The sequence below is a fragment of the Peromyscus leucopus genome, chromosome 2 (genome assembly GCF_004664715.2).
Source record: "Peromyscus leucopus breed LL Stock chromosome 2, UCI_PerLeu_2.1, whole genome shotgun sequence".
NCBI classification, from domain to species: domain Eukaryota; kingdom Metazoa; phylum Chordata; class Mammalia; order Rodentia; family Cricetidae; genus Peromyscus; species Peromyscus leucopus.
Window position 1 is genome coordinate 118,085,812 of NC_051064.1, and position 21,723 is coordinate 118,107,534.

A 21,723-nucleotide genomic window follows, 5' to 3' on the forward strand; every position below is an offset into this window, starting at 1 on the left:
AGAAGGTCTAAAATATTTATGAAGCAAAACACAGATGGGTTATACATGGAATATAATAAACATTAAATCTATATACAGCTATGCTGTAAGATGGTTTTAACTCATGTTTTTATTATCAAAACAATTTAACTCATCTCATGAGGAAACAGGCCAGTGAAAGCCCATGCCTGTTATTTTTAGCCTGTCTCTTAGGTTTTTTTCTGTCCCCTCATTTCTCGTTTTCTGTGCCTGAGTATTGAAGAGGTAACACTTGAGGGGATGCCAGCAATAGATGGGCTACAGAGGACCCATCAGTTCTTAATAAAGACCAAGATTGCTCCTGAAACATCTGTTCAGGTAGCTGCTGCCCTCCTGTAATCCATCTGTGTGAGCAGTGAGCATGGATTTTACAGCATGATTGGTCAAGAAGGCAGACCGTGAAAAAGGAGTGTGGTGGATACCCAAAGACCACAGTGGTGACGATGCATGTAGTGTTAATTTATTTTTGATGGTTGCTTTGTGCTACAGTGCGTAAGCTGAGCAGTTGCTAGAGACCACAAGGCCTCAGAGCCCTATTGTGTTATAATTACTGTCTGACCCCAAACAGAAAGTTTGCCAACCCATGATCTAATAACTATAGTGTGTGGCTGAGTGGAAGTTAGATTTTAGTTTTGATTATAAAGTGCCAATGATTATAGAACCTTAAAGGTCAGGGTAAATGGAACATCAGTGACAATGAAAAGAAATATTTGACTTCAGATACAAGTTACACAGGCCACTTAATGACCTTCAGCTGCCCTAGAGAAGAAAAAGAGAAAAAAATGGGGGGTTGGGATGGTGGCCAGCTATGCTGTCACATGCCTTAAACCCTGTCCCGGCACTCAGGAGGTAGAGGCAGGTGGATCTTGAAGAGTGTCGACTTAGGTGTATCCTTCTAAAATAATTCAGGTTTGGAATTTAAGATCCTGCAGATATCCTTAACAAGAGGCCTTCTTGTTAAGTTCTTGTTCTGTCCCCTGCATACGTTAGACTGCCCTTTGTGTGGCTCTAAGTCTGCTCCACAGAAGTAACTGGCTCTGCAGGAGTTCTGAGTAGTGCAGACTGCAGACTCACACCAGTGGGCCTTCTCTGCTTTTCCTGTGTTCGTTCCGTTTCATCAGTGTCTAGCACAGCTGTCTCCTAGAGAGACTGCATTAGGTATTTGTTGTGTGAGAGAAGAAATTTATGCATGCTGTGTGTGTATGTGTGTGTGTGTGTGTTTGCATAACAGAAAGAGAATCTAGGGATTCACTGTCTGTATTTGAATTTCAACTGCCACTATAAATGTTCTAACATGGGTCAAATCAATTGACTCTGTTTCCATTTCTTTATCTGCAAAAATGGAGATTGAAATAGTACTTATTTTGGGGCTGGTAAGATGGCTCAGCCAGTAAAGGTGCTTGGTATTAAGCCTTACAGCCTGAGTTTCATCTCTGGGATTTCCATGATAAAAGGAGAAAATCCACTCCTGCAAGTTGTCCTTTAATATGCACACATGAACTGTGGCATGTACATGTGCTGCCCCTCCAATAAGTACATAATTGTAATTTTAAAAAATTAATAAGCAAATGTGGCATGCACATATACTCCCCCTCCAGTAAATACATAAATATAATTTTAAAAACTAAAAAGCAAAAGAAATAATACCTGTCTTATGGAGTTGAAGATATGCTAAGGTAGTATATGTAAAGGACTTAGTTAGAATAATGTCTATATATAACAGCCTATTTAAGAGCTACTTGTTAATTTTTTCATGTACCTAAGAGCTATTCAGCTCTTTATTATTATTATTATTTAACTTTATTTTATGTGCATTGGTGTGAAGTATCAGATACCCTGGAACTGGAGTTACAGACAATTGTAAACCGTCATGTGGATGCTGGGAATTGGACCCGGGTCCTCTGGAAGAACAGCCAGTACTTTTTTTTTTGTTGTTTTTTTTTTTGGTCTTTTTCGAGACAGGGTTTCTCTGTGTAGCTTTGCGCCTTTCCTGGATCTCGATCCGTAGACCAGGCTGGCCTCGAACTCACAAAGATCCGCCTCAGCCAGTACTTTTAACTGCTGAGCCATCTCTCCAGCTCCAAGCTGTTCAGTTCTTTATGCTAGATACTACGTTAACTTTTATACATTATCTTGTTTAATATCTACAACAATCTTGCAAGTAGTTACACTTCCATTTTTTAAAAAACTTTATTTTATTTTTATTTATGTGTGTGTATAAATATAAACTATGTGTGTGGATACCCTAAGGAGGCCAGAAGAGTGTGTCAGATCCCCTGGAACTGGAGTTACAGGCAGTTAGTTGTAAGCTACCTGACATGGATGCTGGGATTCAAACTTGTTTAACCACTGAGCCTTATCTCCAGCCCCCACACTTCCATTATATAATGAAGAAACTGAGGTTCAAAGATGTTTGCTATCTTTCCAGGTACACAATAACATGTACGTGCTGAAGCTAGGATTTGAATTCCTGGGAGTGGAAAGATACTCAGTGGGTAAAATACTTGGTGTGTAAGCATCAAGACCTGAGTTTGGATCCTCAACACCACAGGAAAAAGCTGGGCATGGTGACCACACCTGTTTCTCCAGCCCTTTAGGGATAGAAACAGGAGGATCCTGGGGGCTTATTTGTTAACCAGTCTATCCCCAAAGGCAAGCTTCAGGTTCAGTGGGAGTCTCTGTCTTAAGAAAAAAGACAGAGCCTGGTGGTGCTAGCACACGCCTTTAATCCCAGCACTCAGGAGGCAGAGGCAGGCAGATCTCTGTGAGTTCGAGGCCAGCCTGGTCTACAAACTAAGTTGCAGGTCAGCCAGGGCTACACAGAGAAACTGTGTCTTAAAAGCAAACAAATAAACAAACAAACAACCCAACTCCCCCAGTTTCCCAAAAGGAAAGAAATAAGATGGAAGGGCTGAAGAGATGTTTCAGTGGTTACGAGCACTTACTCCTCTTGCAGAAGACCTGGGTTTGGTTCCCAGCACCCATGGCGGCTCACAAACATCTGTAACTCCAGTTCCAGAGGATTCCAACACCATCTTTGGCCTCCACAGGCACTAGACATGCACACAGTGCACGTACATACATGTAAGCCAAATATTCACACACATAAAATAAAATAAATCTTAATAAGTAGAGAAACAGTTGAGAAAACTCTGACCTCATGTGCATATGTCTGTATAACATGCACATGTGCGTGTACATAGACACACTTCCTATTTACCCAGTTAACTAATGGAAGATTTCATTTAATTTTTCCTCAGAAGAAAGAAATTGACTGCTTTATTAATTTTAATCTATTTTTGCTATTTTTAGAATATGAGGATTTATATATATATATATATTTATATATATATATAAATATATATAAATTTATATATTTTCCACTTTGTTATAGAGCTCATACTGATTCATTTTATGTTGTAAGACCAAGGCCTTTCCAACCCAACCCCCCCCCCTTTTTTTTTTTTTTTTTTTTAAAGAAACAGAGTTTCTCTATAAAGCAGCTGTCTGTCCTGGAACTCACTTTGTAGACCAGGGTAGCCTCGAACTCAGAGATCCACCTGCCTCTGCCTCCCAAGTATGCTGGGATTAAAGGCGTGCACCACTACTAAGCCTTTTTTTTTTTTTTTTTTTTTTTTAGACAGAGTCTCACTACGTAGTTCTGGCTGGCGTGGAACTCTGTGAATTTGCAGAGATCCACCTTTGAGTTCTGTGATTAAAGGCATATGCCACCATACCCCATTCTTGATTTTTGGTCTGGTTTGGTTTGGTTTTTGGATTTTTTTTAAGTAATTGATTTATTCTTACTTTGTGTGCATTGGTGTTTTGTCTGTGTGTATGTCTGTGTGAGGGTCCCCTGGAACTGGAGTTAACAGACAGTTGTGAGCTGCCATGTGGATGCTGGGGATTGAACCCTGGTCCTCTGGGAGAGCAGTCAGTGCTCTTAACCGCTAAGCCATCTCTACAGCCCCTGGTTTTTGGATTTTTGAGACAAGAGTGTCTGTATTATGTAGCTCTGGCTGTCCTGGAACTTGTTATGTAGACTAATCTGGCCTTGAACTTGCAGAGTTCTTGATTTTGAAGGTTACTTTAATTCTCTGAATACTTAAGAGCAGTTCAATTCTGAAATGTTTGGTTCTGTAGAGAAAACAGACAAGGGCACGCACACACACGCGCGCGCGCGCACACACACACACGTGCACTCTCGTACACACACCTTGCTCATGAAGATGAAGAAAGAGTTCTGATTTTCTCCCATTAGTATTTTACTAAACAGCAACACAAATGCCAACTTGTAAGGAGCAGGAAACTTACAAGCTAAAAGAACCCAGTGTTTGCCATCTGGTTGGTACTGAAATACTGATTTATTCATGTTTCTGGTTATGCATTTATTATTTAGCACACCTTCAGCTTGTCATGCAAACTCTAGCATTCTCAACAATTGTGGTTTAAGGAAAGCAGAGAAACATTTTAGCAAACAAATATTGTTCTATGCTGTTTATTTTTGTGATTGGGAGGTGGTCTTAGTTGTCCTTATAGGTGTGTGTAACCATGCTGGGCTTCATGCATGCTACAGGTGCCTTCTACCACTGGAGAAACACCCTTAGGCAGAGGTTGAGTTTTTATATTCTCTGGTAGCTACTAGGTTTCAAAATGCTAGTACTAGGCTGAAGATGTAGGTCCATAACATGCTTGCCTACCATGTATGAGGTTCCAACCCAAACACTCCATAAAGTGGGTATAGTGGTGTGTGCCTATAATCCTAGCACTTGGGAGGGAGGTAAAGGCAGGAGGGTCAGAAATTCACGGTCATTCTTTGCTATATAATATGTTTGAAGCCAGTCTGGACTACTTTTTTGAGATTCTGTCTCAAAAAAAACAGCAAAAATGTTAGTGCCACTGCAGTGGCCTCCATGTCCCAGTTCTACTCAAATTTATAATAATTTTTTTGGGGTGTGTGTGTGTTCATGTAGGGGTTCCCCACATTGCCTACGCTGGCCTGAAACTCCTGGCCTAAAGTGATCCTTCTGTTTCAGTCTCTCAAGTAATTGGCATTATAGATGAGTGCCACCATACCCAGCATCAGTATTTTTTAATCTTCTAAACTGTAACTTATAAACTTTGAAAGAAAGCAAAGCTGCCTCTTTTCTTTTCTTTTTTTCTTTTTCTTTTTTACATTCACATCGGCAGTATATATATATATAGTACATAGCAGGGTTTTTTGTTTGTTTGTTTGGTTTTGTTTTGAAGTTTTTTAAGACAGGGTTTCTAGTGTAGCCCTGGCTGTCCTGGACCTCATTCTGTAGGCCAGGCTGGCCTCAAACTTAGAGATCTGTCTGCCCTTGCTTCCTGAGTGCTGGAATCAAAGGTGTGAGCCACAATACCTGGCTTATCAGCATCTTTCTTACTGCCCTCCCCTTACTGTGTCAGTGTGCCTTTTGTATCACTCAGTACTATAGTTCCTTAATATAGATAGGGTCTATAAACCTGGAGCTAGGCTAGCAACCGGCAAACCTGATTATCTTCTTGTTTCAATCTCTCCCAGCACTGGCATCACAGGCAATGTGGCTGTGTCCACCATTTTACATTGGGTTGGGGATGTGAACTGAGGTCCTTAAGCTTGCATAGCAAGGACTCTTAGCCACTCAGCCATCTCCCTTGTCCCTGTTACTTGTTTTCCTAATGACTGACATTCTGACTGGTGTGAGACAAAATTTAAGTATAATTTTGATTTATGCTCCTCTGATGGCTAATGATATTGAATACTTTTCAGTATGTTTATTGGCTGTTTGCATTTCATCTGAGAACAATCTATTCATTATCTCTCTACTGATTGTGTTTTTTAATTTTTATTTATTTTTGGTTTTTGACGCAGGGTCTCTCTGTAGCCCTGACTGTCCTGGAACTCGTTATGTAGACCCGGCTGGCCTTGAACTCACAGAGATCCTCTTGCCTCTGCCTCCCAAGTGCCCAGCTGATTACTTTTGCTTTTTGTTTTGTTTTGTTTTCGAGACAGGGTTTCTCTGTGTAGTTTTGGTGCCTGTCCTGGATCTTGCTCTGTAGACCAGGCTGGCCTCGAACTCACAGAGATCTGCCTGGCTCTGCTTCCCGAATGCTGGGATTAAAGGCGTGCATCAGCCACCTGGCTAATTACTTTTTCTTTTCATCTTTTTTATTTCTTCTTTAGTTTTTTTAGTTCTTTGTGTATTCTGGATATTAACCATCTGTCAGATGTATATCTTGCAAATATTTTCTCCCATTCTGTAGGCTGTACCTTCACTCAGTTAACTGTTCCCTTTGCTGTTGAGAAGCTTTAAAATTTCATGTGGTCCCATCTGTCTATTCTTGAATGGAATCCTAGTTAAAAAGTCTTACCTACTAGGCATTTCAGACATACTACTTTTTGAACTTTTTTTCTGATGTGCATAACAGGATGGATATACCAGAACTTTGAGGAACAAAGTAAAGAGTGGTCAGAAACATCTCCCAATCCCAGAATATCCTTGAACAATACTAGTGTGTATCTTAGCTTGTTTGCCTCCTCATATCAAACCAAGCACCTCAGAACTGAACTGCCTCAAGCAGCCAGAGAAGTAAGGTAACCCTCAAAATCAAGGAAGAACAAGTGTAGAAAACCCAACTATTATTCTGCAATAAAAGCAGTGCTGTTTATCAGTCACGAGTGAAAGTGAAGATGTTTTGAGTGTGAGAAACAGTTGAGGAAGAGCATTACGGTTGTTCAATCCATCATTGCTGTGACCAAACACCGGGCGGAAGCAACCTAAGAGAGGAAGGGCTTACTTCCTTTGTAGTTTCCAAACTTCAGGACTGCAGTCTATGCTGTACCATGGTAAACACAGCCTCAAGGGGGTAGGTGAGGGTAGAGGGGGTAGCTTCTTCACCTGTGATCTACAGGAAAAGGCAGGAAGGGGCCAGGGACAAGGTGCCTCTAAGGAACAGCCCTCAGCTACCTAGTTCCTCCAGCTAGATTCACCTCCTAAGATTTCTAGAACTTTCTCAAAACAACAGCAGCAGTTTAGGGGCAAGCCCTCACCCAGGGACCACTGAGGATAAACAGTTCATATTTAAACTAAGTATGGACAAGAGAATTTAAGCAACAGGATTGAACCTTTGGAAGTACCTCTATTTGGGAGAAGGTAGGGAGAAGAAGGGAAACATTTGCAAGAGAGGGCTGGCAGATGGCCTGGTGGGTAAAGTGCTTGCCAGTGGAGTGTGAGGACCCGAGTCGTCACAAATCCAAGTGTTAGTGTGTAATCACAGTGCTTCTGTCATGAGATGGGAGGAGGTGAGAAGAAATCCCTACAAGCTGTTGGGCCAGCTAGCCTGACGTAAACAGCAAACAAGAAGAGACCCTCTCTGAAATAAGGTCTGAGGTGACATGACAGTTGACACCCAGGGTTGTCCTCTGATCTTCACATGCATGCTATGGCATGTGTATGCACATACACAAACATACACACATAAACCTGTGAAGACATACACAAACAAAAATTTGTTTTTGTTTTGTGTATGTGTGTGTGTTTTGAGACAGGGTCTCACTATGTAGTCATGGCTGGCATGGAACTCACTATGTAGACCAGTTTGGCCTCAAACTCATAGACATCCACCTGCCTCTGCCTCCCATGTGCTAGGTTTAAATGTGTATGCTACTATACCTGGCCACACAAAGATTTAAAAACAAAAAGCAAAAAATAGGCCCTCTGCATAAATGAGACAGTTGTGTAGTTTGATCTGCTTAAGGGCCCCCTGGCAGTAGGATCAGGATCCATCCCTGGTGCATGAGCTGGTTTTCTCGAGCCCACTACCTGTGGTGGGACACCTTGCACAGCATTGACGCAAGGGGAGGGGCCTGGACCTGCCTCTACTGAATGTACCAGGCTCTGCTGATTCCTCATGGGAGGCCTTACCTTGTTGTAGGAGGGAATGGGGAGTCAGTTGGGGGGGGGGATGGAGGGGCAGGAGAGGGAAGAAAGGGGGATTTGTGATTGGTATGCATGCCATGGCTCACATTTAGAGGTCAGAAGATAACTTTCAAGAGTGGGTTCTCCTGTCTACCATGTGGGTTCCAGGGATCAAATTCACGTGGTCAGACTTGACAGAAGTGCTCTCTCCTGCCGAGCCATCTTACTGGCCTGTGATGGTTGACCTTTGTGATCAACTTGACAGGATTTAGAATCAGCTAGAAATGTAAACCTATGAGTGTCCTTAAGGTATTTCCTGAGTAGTTTAGCTGAGGAGGGAAGGTTCATTTTGAAATGTGGGCAGCACCATCCCATGGGCTGAATAAAAAGGGGAAAGTGAACTCAACCAGAACTTCCATCCATCTCTACCTGCTGACTGCAGATGTCATGGGACTGGCTGCCTTCTTGCACATGATGTTGCCACCATGATGGACTGTACTCTTGAACTATTAGACAAAAATAAATTCCTCCTCCCTAAAATTGGTTCTTGTTACGTATTTGGTCTTAGCAGCAAGATGAGTAACTAATACAGGACTGAAGCTACATCGCAGGGACTTTCAAAAGGGGAATAAAGAGGGAAAGGAACATACTTCTTCGTTTGTACCTTGTCCCTTTGGTGGCTTATGCCTGTAATCCCAGCACTTGGGAGGTAGAAGCAGAAGGATCGGGGCTCAATGATCATGTTCTCCTGTGTAGCAAGTTTAAGGCCATCCTCGACGTCTGGAAGAAAAGATGGTTATGGGAAGATGGCTTCGTTAGTAAAGTGCCTGCTGTGCAGTCCTGGGGGCCTGAGTTTGGATCCCCAGCATCAGTGTAGAAAGCTGGGTGAAGTTGCACGTGTCTCTAATTGTAGCAGTTGGAAGGTGGAAGTGGACTGATCCCTGGAATCTTTCTAGCTAGCCAGCCTGGCCATTGATGTGCTTCAGGCTCAGGGGGAATCCTATCTTAAAATATAAGGTAGATTGAAGAAGACACCTGACATGTGTCCTGCCTCCACATACGGATGTATGTACTCATGAAAATGTACACATACATACACCACACAAACCCATCACACACAAGTGAATCAGTTATTGAAAAGCCAGAGAAGAAGATGGTAACAGTCCAATGCTTTTTAGGGTTCTGAACCTTAGAAATGGTCTTTTTCTACACTGGCTAGGTTGTTTTTTGTCAACTTGACACAAGCTAGAGTCATTTGGGAAGAAGGAACCTCAATTGAGAAAATGCTCCATCAGATTGGCTTTTAGGAAAGTCTGTGGGGCATTTTCTTGATTAATGACTGATGTGGGAGGGCCTAGCCCACTGGGGATGCCACCCTGAGGCAGGTGTTCCTGAGTTGTATAAGAAAGCAGGCTGGCCAGGCCGTGGTAGCACACGCGTTTAATCCCAGCACTTGGGAGGTAGAGGCATGCGGATCTCTGTGAGTTCGAGGCCAGCCTGGTCGACAGAGCAAGATCCAGGACAGGCACCAAAACTATACAGAGAAACCCTGTCTCAAAAAAACAAAAACAAACAAAAAACAAAAAGAAGGAAAGGAAAAAAAACAGCCTTGAGATGTAGCTCAGTACTCAGTACTCTGTGTGAGTCTCAATATCACACAAATCTGTTGTAATTCTATTACCTGTGTTGTGAACTGGAGGCAAGAGGAGTTGATTGCCAGTCTCAACTACATAACAAGTTTGAAGTTAATGTTAATCCCAAAGATGCAAGGAGAAAGGCCACCAACCAAAGTCATCATGGCCAAATTAATTAAAACAAGCAATTAATTAAAGCAGGCTTTTTTATTTGTGTAACACGGGCTGCCTCCCCCTAAGGTGGGGTTCCAGAGGTCAACATTGGGTATGAGGAAAAAAAGGTTTTTATAGCTCAGGGGTAGGGGGTTTCCAAATGGGGGATTTGGCTGGCAAAATAGGCAGGGTTCAGGAGCAGAACATAAGTTGGTCATAATGACCCCCTGAAACAAAGGCGTGATTGCAAGGTGGTCCTAACAAGGTAGTCATATCAACAAGTAGTGTGTGTGTTGGGGTATGCACTCTGTCCATACATGGTGCACATGTGGAAGTCAGAGGACAATTCAAGAAAGCCATTGCTCTCCTTCCACCATGAGGGTCTGAAGGAACAAACTTAGATGTCAGCTTGGTGGCAAGTGCCTTTAGTTGCTAAGCCATCTCAGCAGTACCTAACTGTCACTTTATTTGCTTGTCAGTGAGTTTGAGGCTAGCCTGGTCTACAAAGTGAGTTCCGGGACAGCCAAACTGTTACACCAAGAAACCATGCCTCCAAAAAAAGATGTTGACAATGTTCACTTGGTTGTTGGTTGCGTAGCCATCACCAGTATCTAATTTTACATTTTATTTTTATTTATTTTTTTCCTTTTATTTTTTTAATTTAAAAAATTTTATTTATTTTACACACTGGCCACAGTTTCCTCTTCCTCCTCTCCTCCCAGCCCCACCCCTGAGATTAGATTAATTTAAATAGTCTCCATGTCCTGTACTTCTCCTTTCCCCTCAGACCCAAGCAATCACTAACCTACTTGCTGCTGAAGTTAATGAGAAGAACATTATATATATAATGTAGAAAGAACACATGATACTTGGTGGCATATGTCTATAATCCCAGCACTTGGGAGGCAGAGCCAGGCGGATCTCTGTGAGTTCGAGGCCAGCCTGGTCTACAGAGTGAGATCCAGGACAGGCACCAAAACTACACAGAGAAACCTGTCTTGAAAAACCAAAAAGAGAGAGAAAAAAAAAAAAAGAAAGAAAGAAAGAAAAGAAAAACAAACAAACAAAACGATAGCACAAATCTCAGGAGTAACAGTTTTCAGATGGTGGGAGGGGAACGTGGCAGTAGATGGAAAGCCCCACGAAAACACAGATGCTTTCTGCAAATAGTGCTGGAAAAATACTGCCAGTGAGATCTTTGTATATAAAGATCTCTTTTAACTTATCCACACAGGATCTAGAAAGGGAAGCCACTTCCCTTTCATCAATCACGGGATACATGACAACAGGCTCAGTGATGCACTGAGAAGAGAGCTGCCTTCCAAATCTCTAGGAGGATCTAGATGAGGGCAAAGTCTGCCAGCGTTTTGCCTCCGTTTGTTGACTATGGCTTCTGTAGCTTTCCAGCTCTTCTCTTCTGCTGTGGCCACTGTGAACCATCATTGCTTTAAGTACAAGATAAGCTGTGCTGTGTCCTATATTAACGGATAAGTGAAGCAGTTATTGTTATTCCATTGAGCCTTTAGAGGGTGAAGACTAAAGGAGATGTAAAGTAATACTCCTGAAGTTCACAGAACGACAATAAGTCCTTGCTGTACCAGTTCTGAAATTAAAATTAAAAATTTACATTTATTGATTGTGTGTGTGTGTGTGTACAACTTGTGGGAACGTGTGCTTTCCCTCCTCTGTGCGGGTCCTAGGAATCGAATTCAGATCAACTTTGGCATTAAGCATCTTTACCCACTGAGCCACCACATTGGCCCAGAATTAATTTATTCTTTTTTTTTTTTTTTTTAGATTTTGTTTTAACTTATGTGCATCTGTGTCTGTGTATGGGTATGTACATGTGAGTGCAGGTGCTCATGGAGGCCAGAGGCATCAGATGCCCCTGATGGTTGTGAGCCACCTAACATAGAACCTTAGAACTGAACTCTACCTCGGCCTCCCTAGTGCTGGGACTAAAGGTGTGCACTACCACTCCTGGTCTAGTATGACAATTTTTTAAATAAAACCTCTGAAGTGTATGCTTTGAAATGAGGAAATAATTTCCATGAGTAAAATGAAATAAATTCTGTAGTGGGCATCTGCTCCTAGGAATAGACTTTCCATTGTGTGTATGGATAATATTGTGAGTGGTATGACCTGTGTTTATTGTGTCCAACTTTAGTATTTACATTATTATCAAGTGTTCTGGGTTGTGTTACTATAACATATGCTCTAAAAGATTCACTGACCTCTTTTTATGTTTAACTTCTCTCTCTCTGACCCCTACGGTATATATGTGTGTGTGTGTGTGTGTGTGTGTGTGTGTGTGTGTGTGTGTGCATGGATGCTCATGTGTCCAATGCACTAGGGTTAAACATAGGGCTTTGTGAATGATGAGTGCAATACTCTACCCTTGAGCCATGCCCAGCCCTGTTTTTTTCCCTTAAAGATACATTTTTTATGGTGCTTAGTGTAAGCTGAAAGTATATCATTTTCATGCCTTATAAAGTGTCTTATAAAGACAGTTTTATAGCTCATTGTTATGTAAGGTTTACTCATATTTCTTCCCTCCCTCCACACATAAAAGTATACAGAATGGACTATTTCCTTCTAGTATTGTAAGTCACTAATGTTGGCCTTAAGGAAGTAACCTAAAAAAAGGACTCATTATCCAGGTGTGGTGGCTCCTGCCTATAATCCCAGCACTTGCAGGCTGAGTCAGGAGGTTGTGTGCAGCTACAGTTAGGCAAGCTACAGAGTGAGTTCCTGGCCATTCAGAGATACATAGCAGGGCTCTGCCTAATCAGATCCTTACTGGGTGTGATGGCCGGTGCCTGTAATCCCACCTAGAGGTGGAGGCAGGTGGTTAAGGTGTTCAGTCCATCCTCAGTTATATGAGAAGTTTAGGGCCAACCTGGACCTGTGTCCCAATTCTCCCCTCCCCCCCAAAAAAACATAATAAGAAAACAAATGATATGACTGATATTGTATTTCTGACCAGCTCAGTGTGGAACAATTTTGGTCTTAGATGAAATAAATTCATCTTCATTAGTGGAGTGAGACAAATGTAATTTTTTTGAGACAATATCTCACATAGCTCAAGCTGGCCATGTATTCACATTTCTGCATCAGCATCCAGAATGCAATATTTATTTCATCTAAACTGGTACTAAAACATCCTGGTGTGTTCCACATGTAGAGACTCTTGACATTCTTACTCTAACTTTCTAGGTGCGACACAGAGCTTCTGGTCAGGTGATGGCTCTCAAGATGAACACGCTGAGCAGTAACCGAGCAAACCTGCTGAAAGAGATGCAGCTCATGAATAGACTCTCCCACCCCAACATCCTCAGGTAATGGATTTTCCGTCTCCCCAGGATCGGTAAGAGGCATTATTGGAGGCTTGCTCCAGTTGTACTTTATCTTGAGGAGTCCATCTTGCTGGGGTTTAGCTAGACTCTAGGTCTTCTTCTCCCCATTACAACTTAATTTCCTGTAATGAACAAGTATTTATTTAATAAGGCAACATCTTCTGTCAAGTTGCTTTACTCTCACAGAACATTAATACTAGCTCATTAGAATAACTGTTTCCTACTGTGATTAGTAATTTGTCAGAGATAAAAGACTGGTCTCTATGTAGTTATTTAATTTTCTTAATTGCTTTATAAAGAGTTGTAATTAAATCATCGAATAAAAATAACAGCAAAATAATGGCATAAAACTATCCACCTTAAACTATGAGTACTCACTTAAGAGACATAGTTTGCTGTTGAGAATTGTTTTTACATTTGGGAAGCCAGATGACTCGGTGGGTAAAGGTGCCAGACCCAAGCCTGATGACCTAAGTTTGGCCCCTGGGTCCCACATGGCAGAAGAAGAAAATACAATATTGACTCAATTTTTAGCTAGACTTTCACTGACCTCTTTCCATACTTAAGATGTAGTACCTGTCTCTCTTTCCTCTCCCTCTCCACACACACATACATACATGCACACATGCATTCGTGAAATAAATGTAATTAAAAAATTTTTTTTAAAGATTTTATTTTACTGGCTGGAAGTAGCTCAGCAATTAAGAGCACCGGCTGCTCTTGCAGAGGATAGGGGTTCCATTCCTAGCCCACAGCTATTAGTAAACTCCAGTTCCAGAGGCTCTAACACCCTCCTCTGGCCTTTGTAGTTACCAGGCATACATGTGGTGTGAGTGCATATACACAGACAAAATAGTTATACACCTGAAATAAAAATAAATAGTCTCTTTTTAAAAGGCTGAACATCCTTTTTAGTAATAAATATCTGAATATTTCTCACTTTAATCGTCTTGATATATTAGTGAGGTAAGTGTGCTTCCAAATGAAATTGCACAGGCAATATAATTTAATGTATATTTAAGTAGGATTTATTTATAAGATGCTTGTAATGTCAGAAGTGCTCAGGCTGGCCTCAAGATCCTATTGACCCTCAGGACCTGGAGTTACAAGTGTGTGGCACCACAAACAGCTTATGTAAGAAATTTCCTCCCTTCCCCCACACTGATAGGGTCTCTGTAGAGCCGGCTGGCCTTGAACTCATTATATGGCTGAAACTGACCTTGAACTCCTGATCCTCATGCTGTACCATCCAAGTGCTAGAATTACAGGCATGAAGTCTTTTGCCTCCAGGTATGTATGCCAGTGCCTGTGTAAGTCAGAAGAAGTTGTGGAACTGGAGTTACGGTATGAATTTAGAATTGAACCCAGATTTTCTTCAAGAGCAGCCAGTTTTCTTAATCACTAAGCCATCTCTTTAGCCCCTAAAGAAAGGTTTTCCTGAGCTGGGAATAGTGGTGCACACCTTTGATCCCAGCAGAGGCAGTGGCAGGTGGATCTCTGAGTTCTAAGACAACCTGGTCTACACAGTTCCAGGATAGCCAGGGCTGCATAGTGAGACCTTGACTTCAAAAACAAAACAAAATTAAACAAACAAAAAGAAACTTCCTATGAAAGAAGGGAAGGAGGGAATAAATGACTGAGTTAGTGATTTGGAAAGTCTGTATGGGAAAGAAGGCTCTAGAAGACCTACTGGAGGGCAGGCATCTGATGCCCTGGCATACCTGTTCATCTCTGCCCGAGCTGCTGCATGTCCAGCAGAGAGGGTGCGCTGAGCTATTGGAGTTGTTTTGTTTCCTTTCTTCTTTTCTTGACCCTAACCTCCTTACTACAGTTTTTCCTTTTATCATCTTCCCTCCCTACAAAGATTTCCATTTAGAAGGAAAAGAATAGCAGGATGTGGTGGCACACACTTATCATCCCAGCAATGGGTGGGTAAATACATAAACAAATGAAAATGAGTGGACTGGGTAAGGCATTGGGTTGGTGGGTGTATACATTTTGTTTGTATGTATATTTTTATATATAGGTATAGTTAAGATTGGTGGGTTTTAATAGCAGTTGTTCTAAGTTATCAGTTAAATAAACAATGAAGTACTTTGTGGAGCTTGGAGGAATTGATAGTTTGGGCTTCTTGTTGAATAGAGTTGTTTATGCCAGGAAGTCTTGTGCTCAGGATCTGTAACCCAATTCCACATCCTGCTAATTTCCATTCCCCAGTGGCCTTTCTAAGGACCTGGCCAGCATTTGTTCTCATGTCTCTTTGTTATTCTTCATGCTATGAGGAATTTAATATTTCTCTTGGAATCCTCATACACATTCTACCACTTAATTTTTTTATTTTTATGTTTTGGTTTTTTTGAGACAGGGTTTCTCTGTGTAGTCCTGGCTGTCCTAGAACTCAATCTGTAGACCATGCTGGCCTCAAACTCAGATATCTTCCTGCCTCTGCCTTCCAAGTGCTGGGATCAAAGACATGCACCACCACCACCTGGCTATACCACTTACCTTTTCTTTTTATTAATTTTGACTACTACTGTGTATTTATATGATGTATGTGGGGGGTGCTGTTGGGGTGTATATATGTTCATGTATGGAGATCAGAGGACAACTTTGTAGAAACAGTTTTCTTCTTCGATGTTTTCATGGGTTCCAGAGGTTGAACTCAGGTCATCATTCCCAGTTTTCTGCAGTACTGGGCATAGAATCCCGGGTTTCATGCATGCATATCTATAGGTATAAATAATCTATATCCCATCCCTTCTTTTTAAAAGTTTTTTTACATTTATTAACTTTGTGTATGGATTTATATGTATGTGAGTGCCCATGTGACATGCACATGTGTGGAGGTGACAGGACAACTTGCAGGAGTTGACTCTCCTTTCACATGAGGGTTGCGGTGATTCATCTCAGGTCATCAGTGTTTGTTGTAAGCACCCTTACCCGCTTATACCTTGTTGCACCCTACCTCTGTTTTTGAGACAGGATCTTGATATGTAGCCAGGCTAGCCTCAAATTTGCAATCCTCCTGCCCCAGCTTTCCACTGAGTTCTTAATTACAGGTATGATCTCACTATACTCAGACTGATCTACTACGAGTTTTTTGTTGTTCTGTTTTTGGTGCTGTTAATTGAAAGTAGGACCTCACTGAAGTATTATGTCCCCAGTCCCTGACTGCTAGTGTTTGTTCAAAGCTTCTTCAGCTGCAGCTGGGCATGGTGGTATATGCCTGTATTCAAGATAGAGGCAGAATGATCAAGAATACAAGTTCAGCTTTGCAGCAAAATAAATACAAAATTGTATTTGTTATATTGGAGAATGTGATTTCCACTTATTCAAGTATTTACTTGGAACTGCCTAGGTCAGCTGTGGAACAGATTATCTATTGTTGAGTGAAAGGAAGCAGGAACCCATTTTCTCCCAGTCCCTTTAAGGAAGCAAACTGTGCTTGTAAGAAATAGATGAGAGCGGTGGTGGTGGTGGTGGTGGTGGTGGTGGTGGTGGTGGTGGTGGTGGTGGTGGTGGTGGTGCACGCCTTTAATCCCAGTACTCAGGAGGCAAAGGCAGGAGGATCTCTAGGAGTTCAAGGCCAGTCTGATCTACACAGCAAGTTCCAGGATGGCTAGGGCTACACAGGGAAACCCTGTCTCGAAAAAACCAAAAGAACAAAAGCAACAACAAAAAGAAAAGAAATAGATGATGCTGAAGTGTAGCTCAGAGGCAGAATGCTTGCCTAGGGTTCAAACACTAGCACAGAGGAGAAGGAAGCGGGCAGGGTGGGGAAAGACTAAGAAAGATTAGTATCAGCTAGTGCCTTGAGGATTGTTGTTATCAAAATAGCCATCGTTCCAGTTAGCCAACCTGAAAAATCCCAGGCATCTTCAGTATTCCTTCGTTCCTTGGCTTGACCCTGAATCTTGGAAACGTGCATCTGTTCCTTTTGTTATACTCCAACCTTCACTTTTATCTGGCATGAACATTATTTTCCCTCCTTGTCCTCGGTTTTCACTCTTCCTGATATATAGCTGAGTAGTCTTACCCACTCTTCCTTTTCTTGTGCTGGGGATGGAATGTAGAGCCTCTTGTTATATCCCCAGTTACCATAGTTTATTCCTTAAAGAGTTTTTGATGACTCAATATTGATTTTAGACATGAATCAGAAATCCCTTAGACAAATCTGATGTTTTTTCTGATTATCTTCCGTTCTTTATTCTTTCTCCCTAATGTATTTAACACAGCTAACTGTTACCTAGGGCATATTATCCAATCTCTGGACTTTGGTTTCATTGTCAAAGGAAGGATTGGGAATACATCAGTAGTAGTAAGTCATAGTACATTAAATACTGACTCTTAAATGGTGAGGTTTGAAGATGTATTAGAGTGTGTGTGTGTGTGTGTGTGTGTGTGTGTACACGTGTGTACATGGGTGCACATGTCTGGGCATGTGTTCCAGGGTGGGTTAAAGGAGACTGCTTGGATTTTATCATTGTAATCCTAGTATCTAGGTGAAAGAGTCTTCAGAGATGAGAGCTCCTAAAGAGTTATCAGCAACTGGGCCTGTGGCTCAGGCTGACCTGGAACTCATAGCAGTCCTCCTGCCTCACCCTTTCAAGTGTTAAGATTTCAGGTATGTCTTTGGCTCTTTAAAATTTTTTAAATTATATTTTTTGTTATTTATTAAGTGTGTGTGTGTGTGTGTTAGAGTTTCTATTGCTATACTGAAACACCACGACCAACGAATTGTAGGAAGGAAAGGGTTTATTTCATTTTACAATTGTCATGTCACAATACATCATTGAGGGAAGTCAGGGCAGGAACCTGCAAGCAGGAACTGAAGAAGAGGCCAAGGAGGTTGCTGTTTACTGGCTTGTTCCTCATGGCTTGCTCAGCCTGCTTTCTTACAACACCCAGGACCATCTGCCCAAGGTGGTACCATCCACAATGGGTTGAGTCCTCCCACATCAACCATTAACCAAGAAAATATCTCCATTCTTGCCTATAGGCCAATCTTATGGAGGTATTTTCTCAATTAAAATTTCCTCTTGCTGGGCAGTGGTGGCACACGCCTTTAATCCCAGCACTAGGGAGGCAGAGCCAGGTTGATCTCTGTGAGTTCGAGGCCAGCCTGGTCTACAGAGTGAGATCCAAGACAGGCACCAAAACTACACAGAGAAAACTTATCTTGGGAAAAAGACTTTCCTCTTTCTAGATAAGTCAAGGTTTATGTCAAGTTGACAAAACCCAACTAGTCTAGTGTGTGTGTGCATGCATGCGTGTGTGTGTGGTCATGAGAGAGAGAGAAGACAGACAGACAGATAGACAACTGGGACTTTTGGGAATGGGTTCTCTCCTTCTACTGTGGGGGTGCTAGGGACAAATTCAGGTTGTGAGGCTTGGTGGTAAGTGCCTCTTAGCAGCTGAGCCATCTTGTTGGTCTTTTTTGATTTTTTGGAACAAGGTCTTAGTACATAGTCTAGGCTGGCTTTGGACTCACTATTTGGGTAGTTGGGCTAAATTCTCAAGGTACTCTTGCCTCAGCCTCTTGAACATTTTTGAAAAGAGGCTGGGCATGGTCAGGAACACCTGTAATCACAGTACTCGGGAAGCAGGGAAGGAAGATCACTGGAAGTTCAAGGCCAGCCTGGGCTACATAGTAGGACCCTGTCTCAGAAGACAAGCCAGACATTGTGGTGCAGTCCTGTAAACACTGCATTTGGGAACAGAAGTGGGGAGATTAGGAGTTCAATGCCACCCTTAGCTACATAGTGAGTTTGAGGCCAGTCTGGGCTACTTAGTGAGTTCCATTACAGCCTGGACTACAGAGTGAGATGCCATCACAAACCAACCAACCAAAGAACAAAATGAGGAGGGTAGTAGGGTAGCAAGAAGTCCTGGGATGTAGTTGGATTATCTCGGTACTTTGAAATAAGGACTAAGATTTCCCAATGAATTTGGGTGTGGGATATTAATGCAAGGGATGGAGGTGTCAGGGCTGACTCTTAGGGGTTTTACTTGAATAACTGGAAAAATTGCATCACATCCCCAGTAGCAGCACTGGGGAATATCTTGTGGTGAATAGGTTTTGGGAGTGCGAGATCAGTAGATACAAAATTGGAGGTGGATAAACAAATCTGGAATTCAAAGGAGAGGTTCAGGACCTCTACAAATAATGTTGCCTCTGTAGTCTCCATTTTCTGATCTCAAGTAGGGAGCCATAATAGTACTGTTTATTATACTAGGTCGATGGTAGGATTAAGTGAAAAAATGTACATAAACAATTTGAGGGGGGCACTGAAGGGTCACTTGTTGGTTAAAATCACTTGTTATTCTTGCTGAGGAACTGGGTTTGGTTCTCAGCACCCACATGATGGCACATAACTGTCTCTAACTTCAGGGTTTTTTTTTTTTTTGTTTTTTGTTTTTCAAGACAGAGTTTCTCTTTGTAGCTTTGGTGCCTGTCCTGGATCTCACTCTGTAGACCAGGCAGGCCTCGAACTCACAGAGATCCGTCTGCCTCTGCCTCCCTAGTGCTGGGATTAAAGGCATGCGCCACCACTGCCCGGCCTCAACTTTCTTTTTTGGCTTTCTCAGGCATTGTACACAGACATACACACAGACAAAACAAACATTCATATACACATAAAGTAGAAATAAGTAAATTTAGGCCAGACGTGATAGTGCTTGCCTTTAATCCCAACATTTTGGAGGCAGAGATGGGGAATCCTTGAGTTGGAGGCCAGCCTGGTTTACATAGTGAGTTCCAAGATAGCCAGGGCTACACAGAGAAATCTTGTCTTGACCCCTGCCCCCAAGGTAGGGGAGGGAAAACAACCAAAAAACAAAACCTCACAACTTTACAAAAGAGAGTTTGAGGAAGAAGGCTGACAGGATGTCTCAGTGGATAAAGGTGCTTGCTGCCTAACCTACTGACCTGAGTTCTATCTGTGGAACACACATACATTGTAGAAGCAGAGAACAGACCTCAGTAATTGTCCTCTGACTTCTACGTGCCCCCTCCCATCATTAAACAAATATAAGTTAAGAACAAAAAAGAGGGGCTGGAGAGATGGCTCAGCAGTTAAGAGCATTGACTGTTCTTCCTCAAGTCCTGAGTTCAATTCCCAGCACCCACATGGTGGCTCACAACCACCTGTAATGACATCTGGTGCCCTCTTCTGGGCAAATACAGAACACTGTTTACATAATAAATAAATATTTAAAAAAAAGAATTTGAGGTAGGCTGTGGGTATAGCTTAGTTGGTACTACACTTGTCTAGAATGCAGATGGCTGTGGTATTGGTTTCCATATGCAGATTCCCCAACATAGCATAAACCAGGTATATGGTAGAGTGGATCAGCCAGCAGGCAGTGGAGATAGAATTAGGTGTTCAGGATCATTCTCAGCCACATAGTGGTTCAAAGCTAGCCTAGGCTATGTCCTAAACTGGCCAGAATGTTTGGCATTATTATCCTAGCCTGTGAATTACTTGAAGAAGTGACTGTTTGTTTCTGTAATTCAATTCCTTTTATCCCCCTGAAAAATTGTGCCTAATATATATATGTACAAACAGTAAAACAAAAACTAACCCCCCAAAATGTACCCAACAAACAACTCTGCCATTTACTAGTTGTGTGCCTTTGTGCAAGACACCTAATCTGTTTTCAGTTTCCTTGCCTATAAAATGGAAATAATAACATTTAGTGCCTACTACCATTTTTTTTTTTAAGATTTATTTATTTATTATGTATACAGTGTTCTGCCTACATGTATGCCTGCAGGAAGAGGGCGCCAGATCTCATTACAAATAGTTGTGAGCCACCATGTGGTTGCTGGGAATTGAATTCAGGACCTCTGAAACTCTGAGCCATCTCTCCAGCCCTACCAATGTTTTTTTTTAAGAGTTAAATGAAGTAATCTATATGAAGTTTGTGTTTGACTTGACACCTCCTTTTTTTTTTTTTTTTTTTTGAGTCAGGGTCTTGCTATGTAGCCTATGCTGGGCTTGAAGTTTGTCTTAGGGTTTCTATTGCTGTGAAGAGACACCATGACCATGGCAACTCTTACAGAGAAAACATTTAATTGGGGTGGTTTACAGTTCAGAGGTTCAGTCCATTATCATCATGGTGGGACATGGCAACATGCAGGCAGACGTGGTGCTGGAAAGGTCGATATGCAGGCAACCAGAAATAGACTGTCTGACTGAGCATGGCTTGATCATATAGGAGACCTCCACGGTGACACACTTCTCCAACAAGACCACACCTATTCCAACAAGGCCACACCTCCTAATAGTGCTACTCCCTTTGGGGTCCATTTTCTTTCAAACTACCACATTCCACTCCCTGGCCCCCAAAGGCTTGTAGCCATATCATAATGCAAAAAATGCATTCAGTCTAATTTCAAATGTCCCTATAGTCTGTAACATTCTCAAACTTACTTAAAAGTCTAAAATTCAAAGTCTCTGAGATTCATGCAATCTCTTAACTCTAATCCCCTGTAAAATCAAAATAAAAAAACAGATCACATACTTCCAACATATAATGGCACAGGATATACATTACCATTCCAAAACATAGGGAAGGGAGTATAGTGAGGAAATACTGGACTAAAGCAAGACAGAAAACCAGCTGAGCAAACTCCAA

General features: G+C 41.9%; 1 protein-coding gene across 1 annotated transcript in view; it reads left to right on the forward strand.

Moving 5' to 3' along the window:
- Nucleotides 1-21,723, forward strand: part of Tesk2 (testis associated actin remodelling kinase 2) — a 111,481-nt gene that overhangs the window by 38,018 nt on the left and 51,740 nt on the right. The window contains exon 3 of the mRNA XM_028889769.2: nt 12,944-13,065. Coding sequence (XP_028745602.1) covers nt 12,944-13,065 — 122 coding nt within the window. The remainder of the gene's footprint in view (nt 1-12,943; nt 13,066-21,723) is intronic.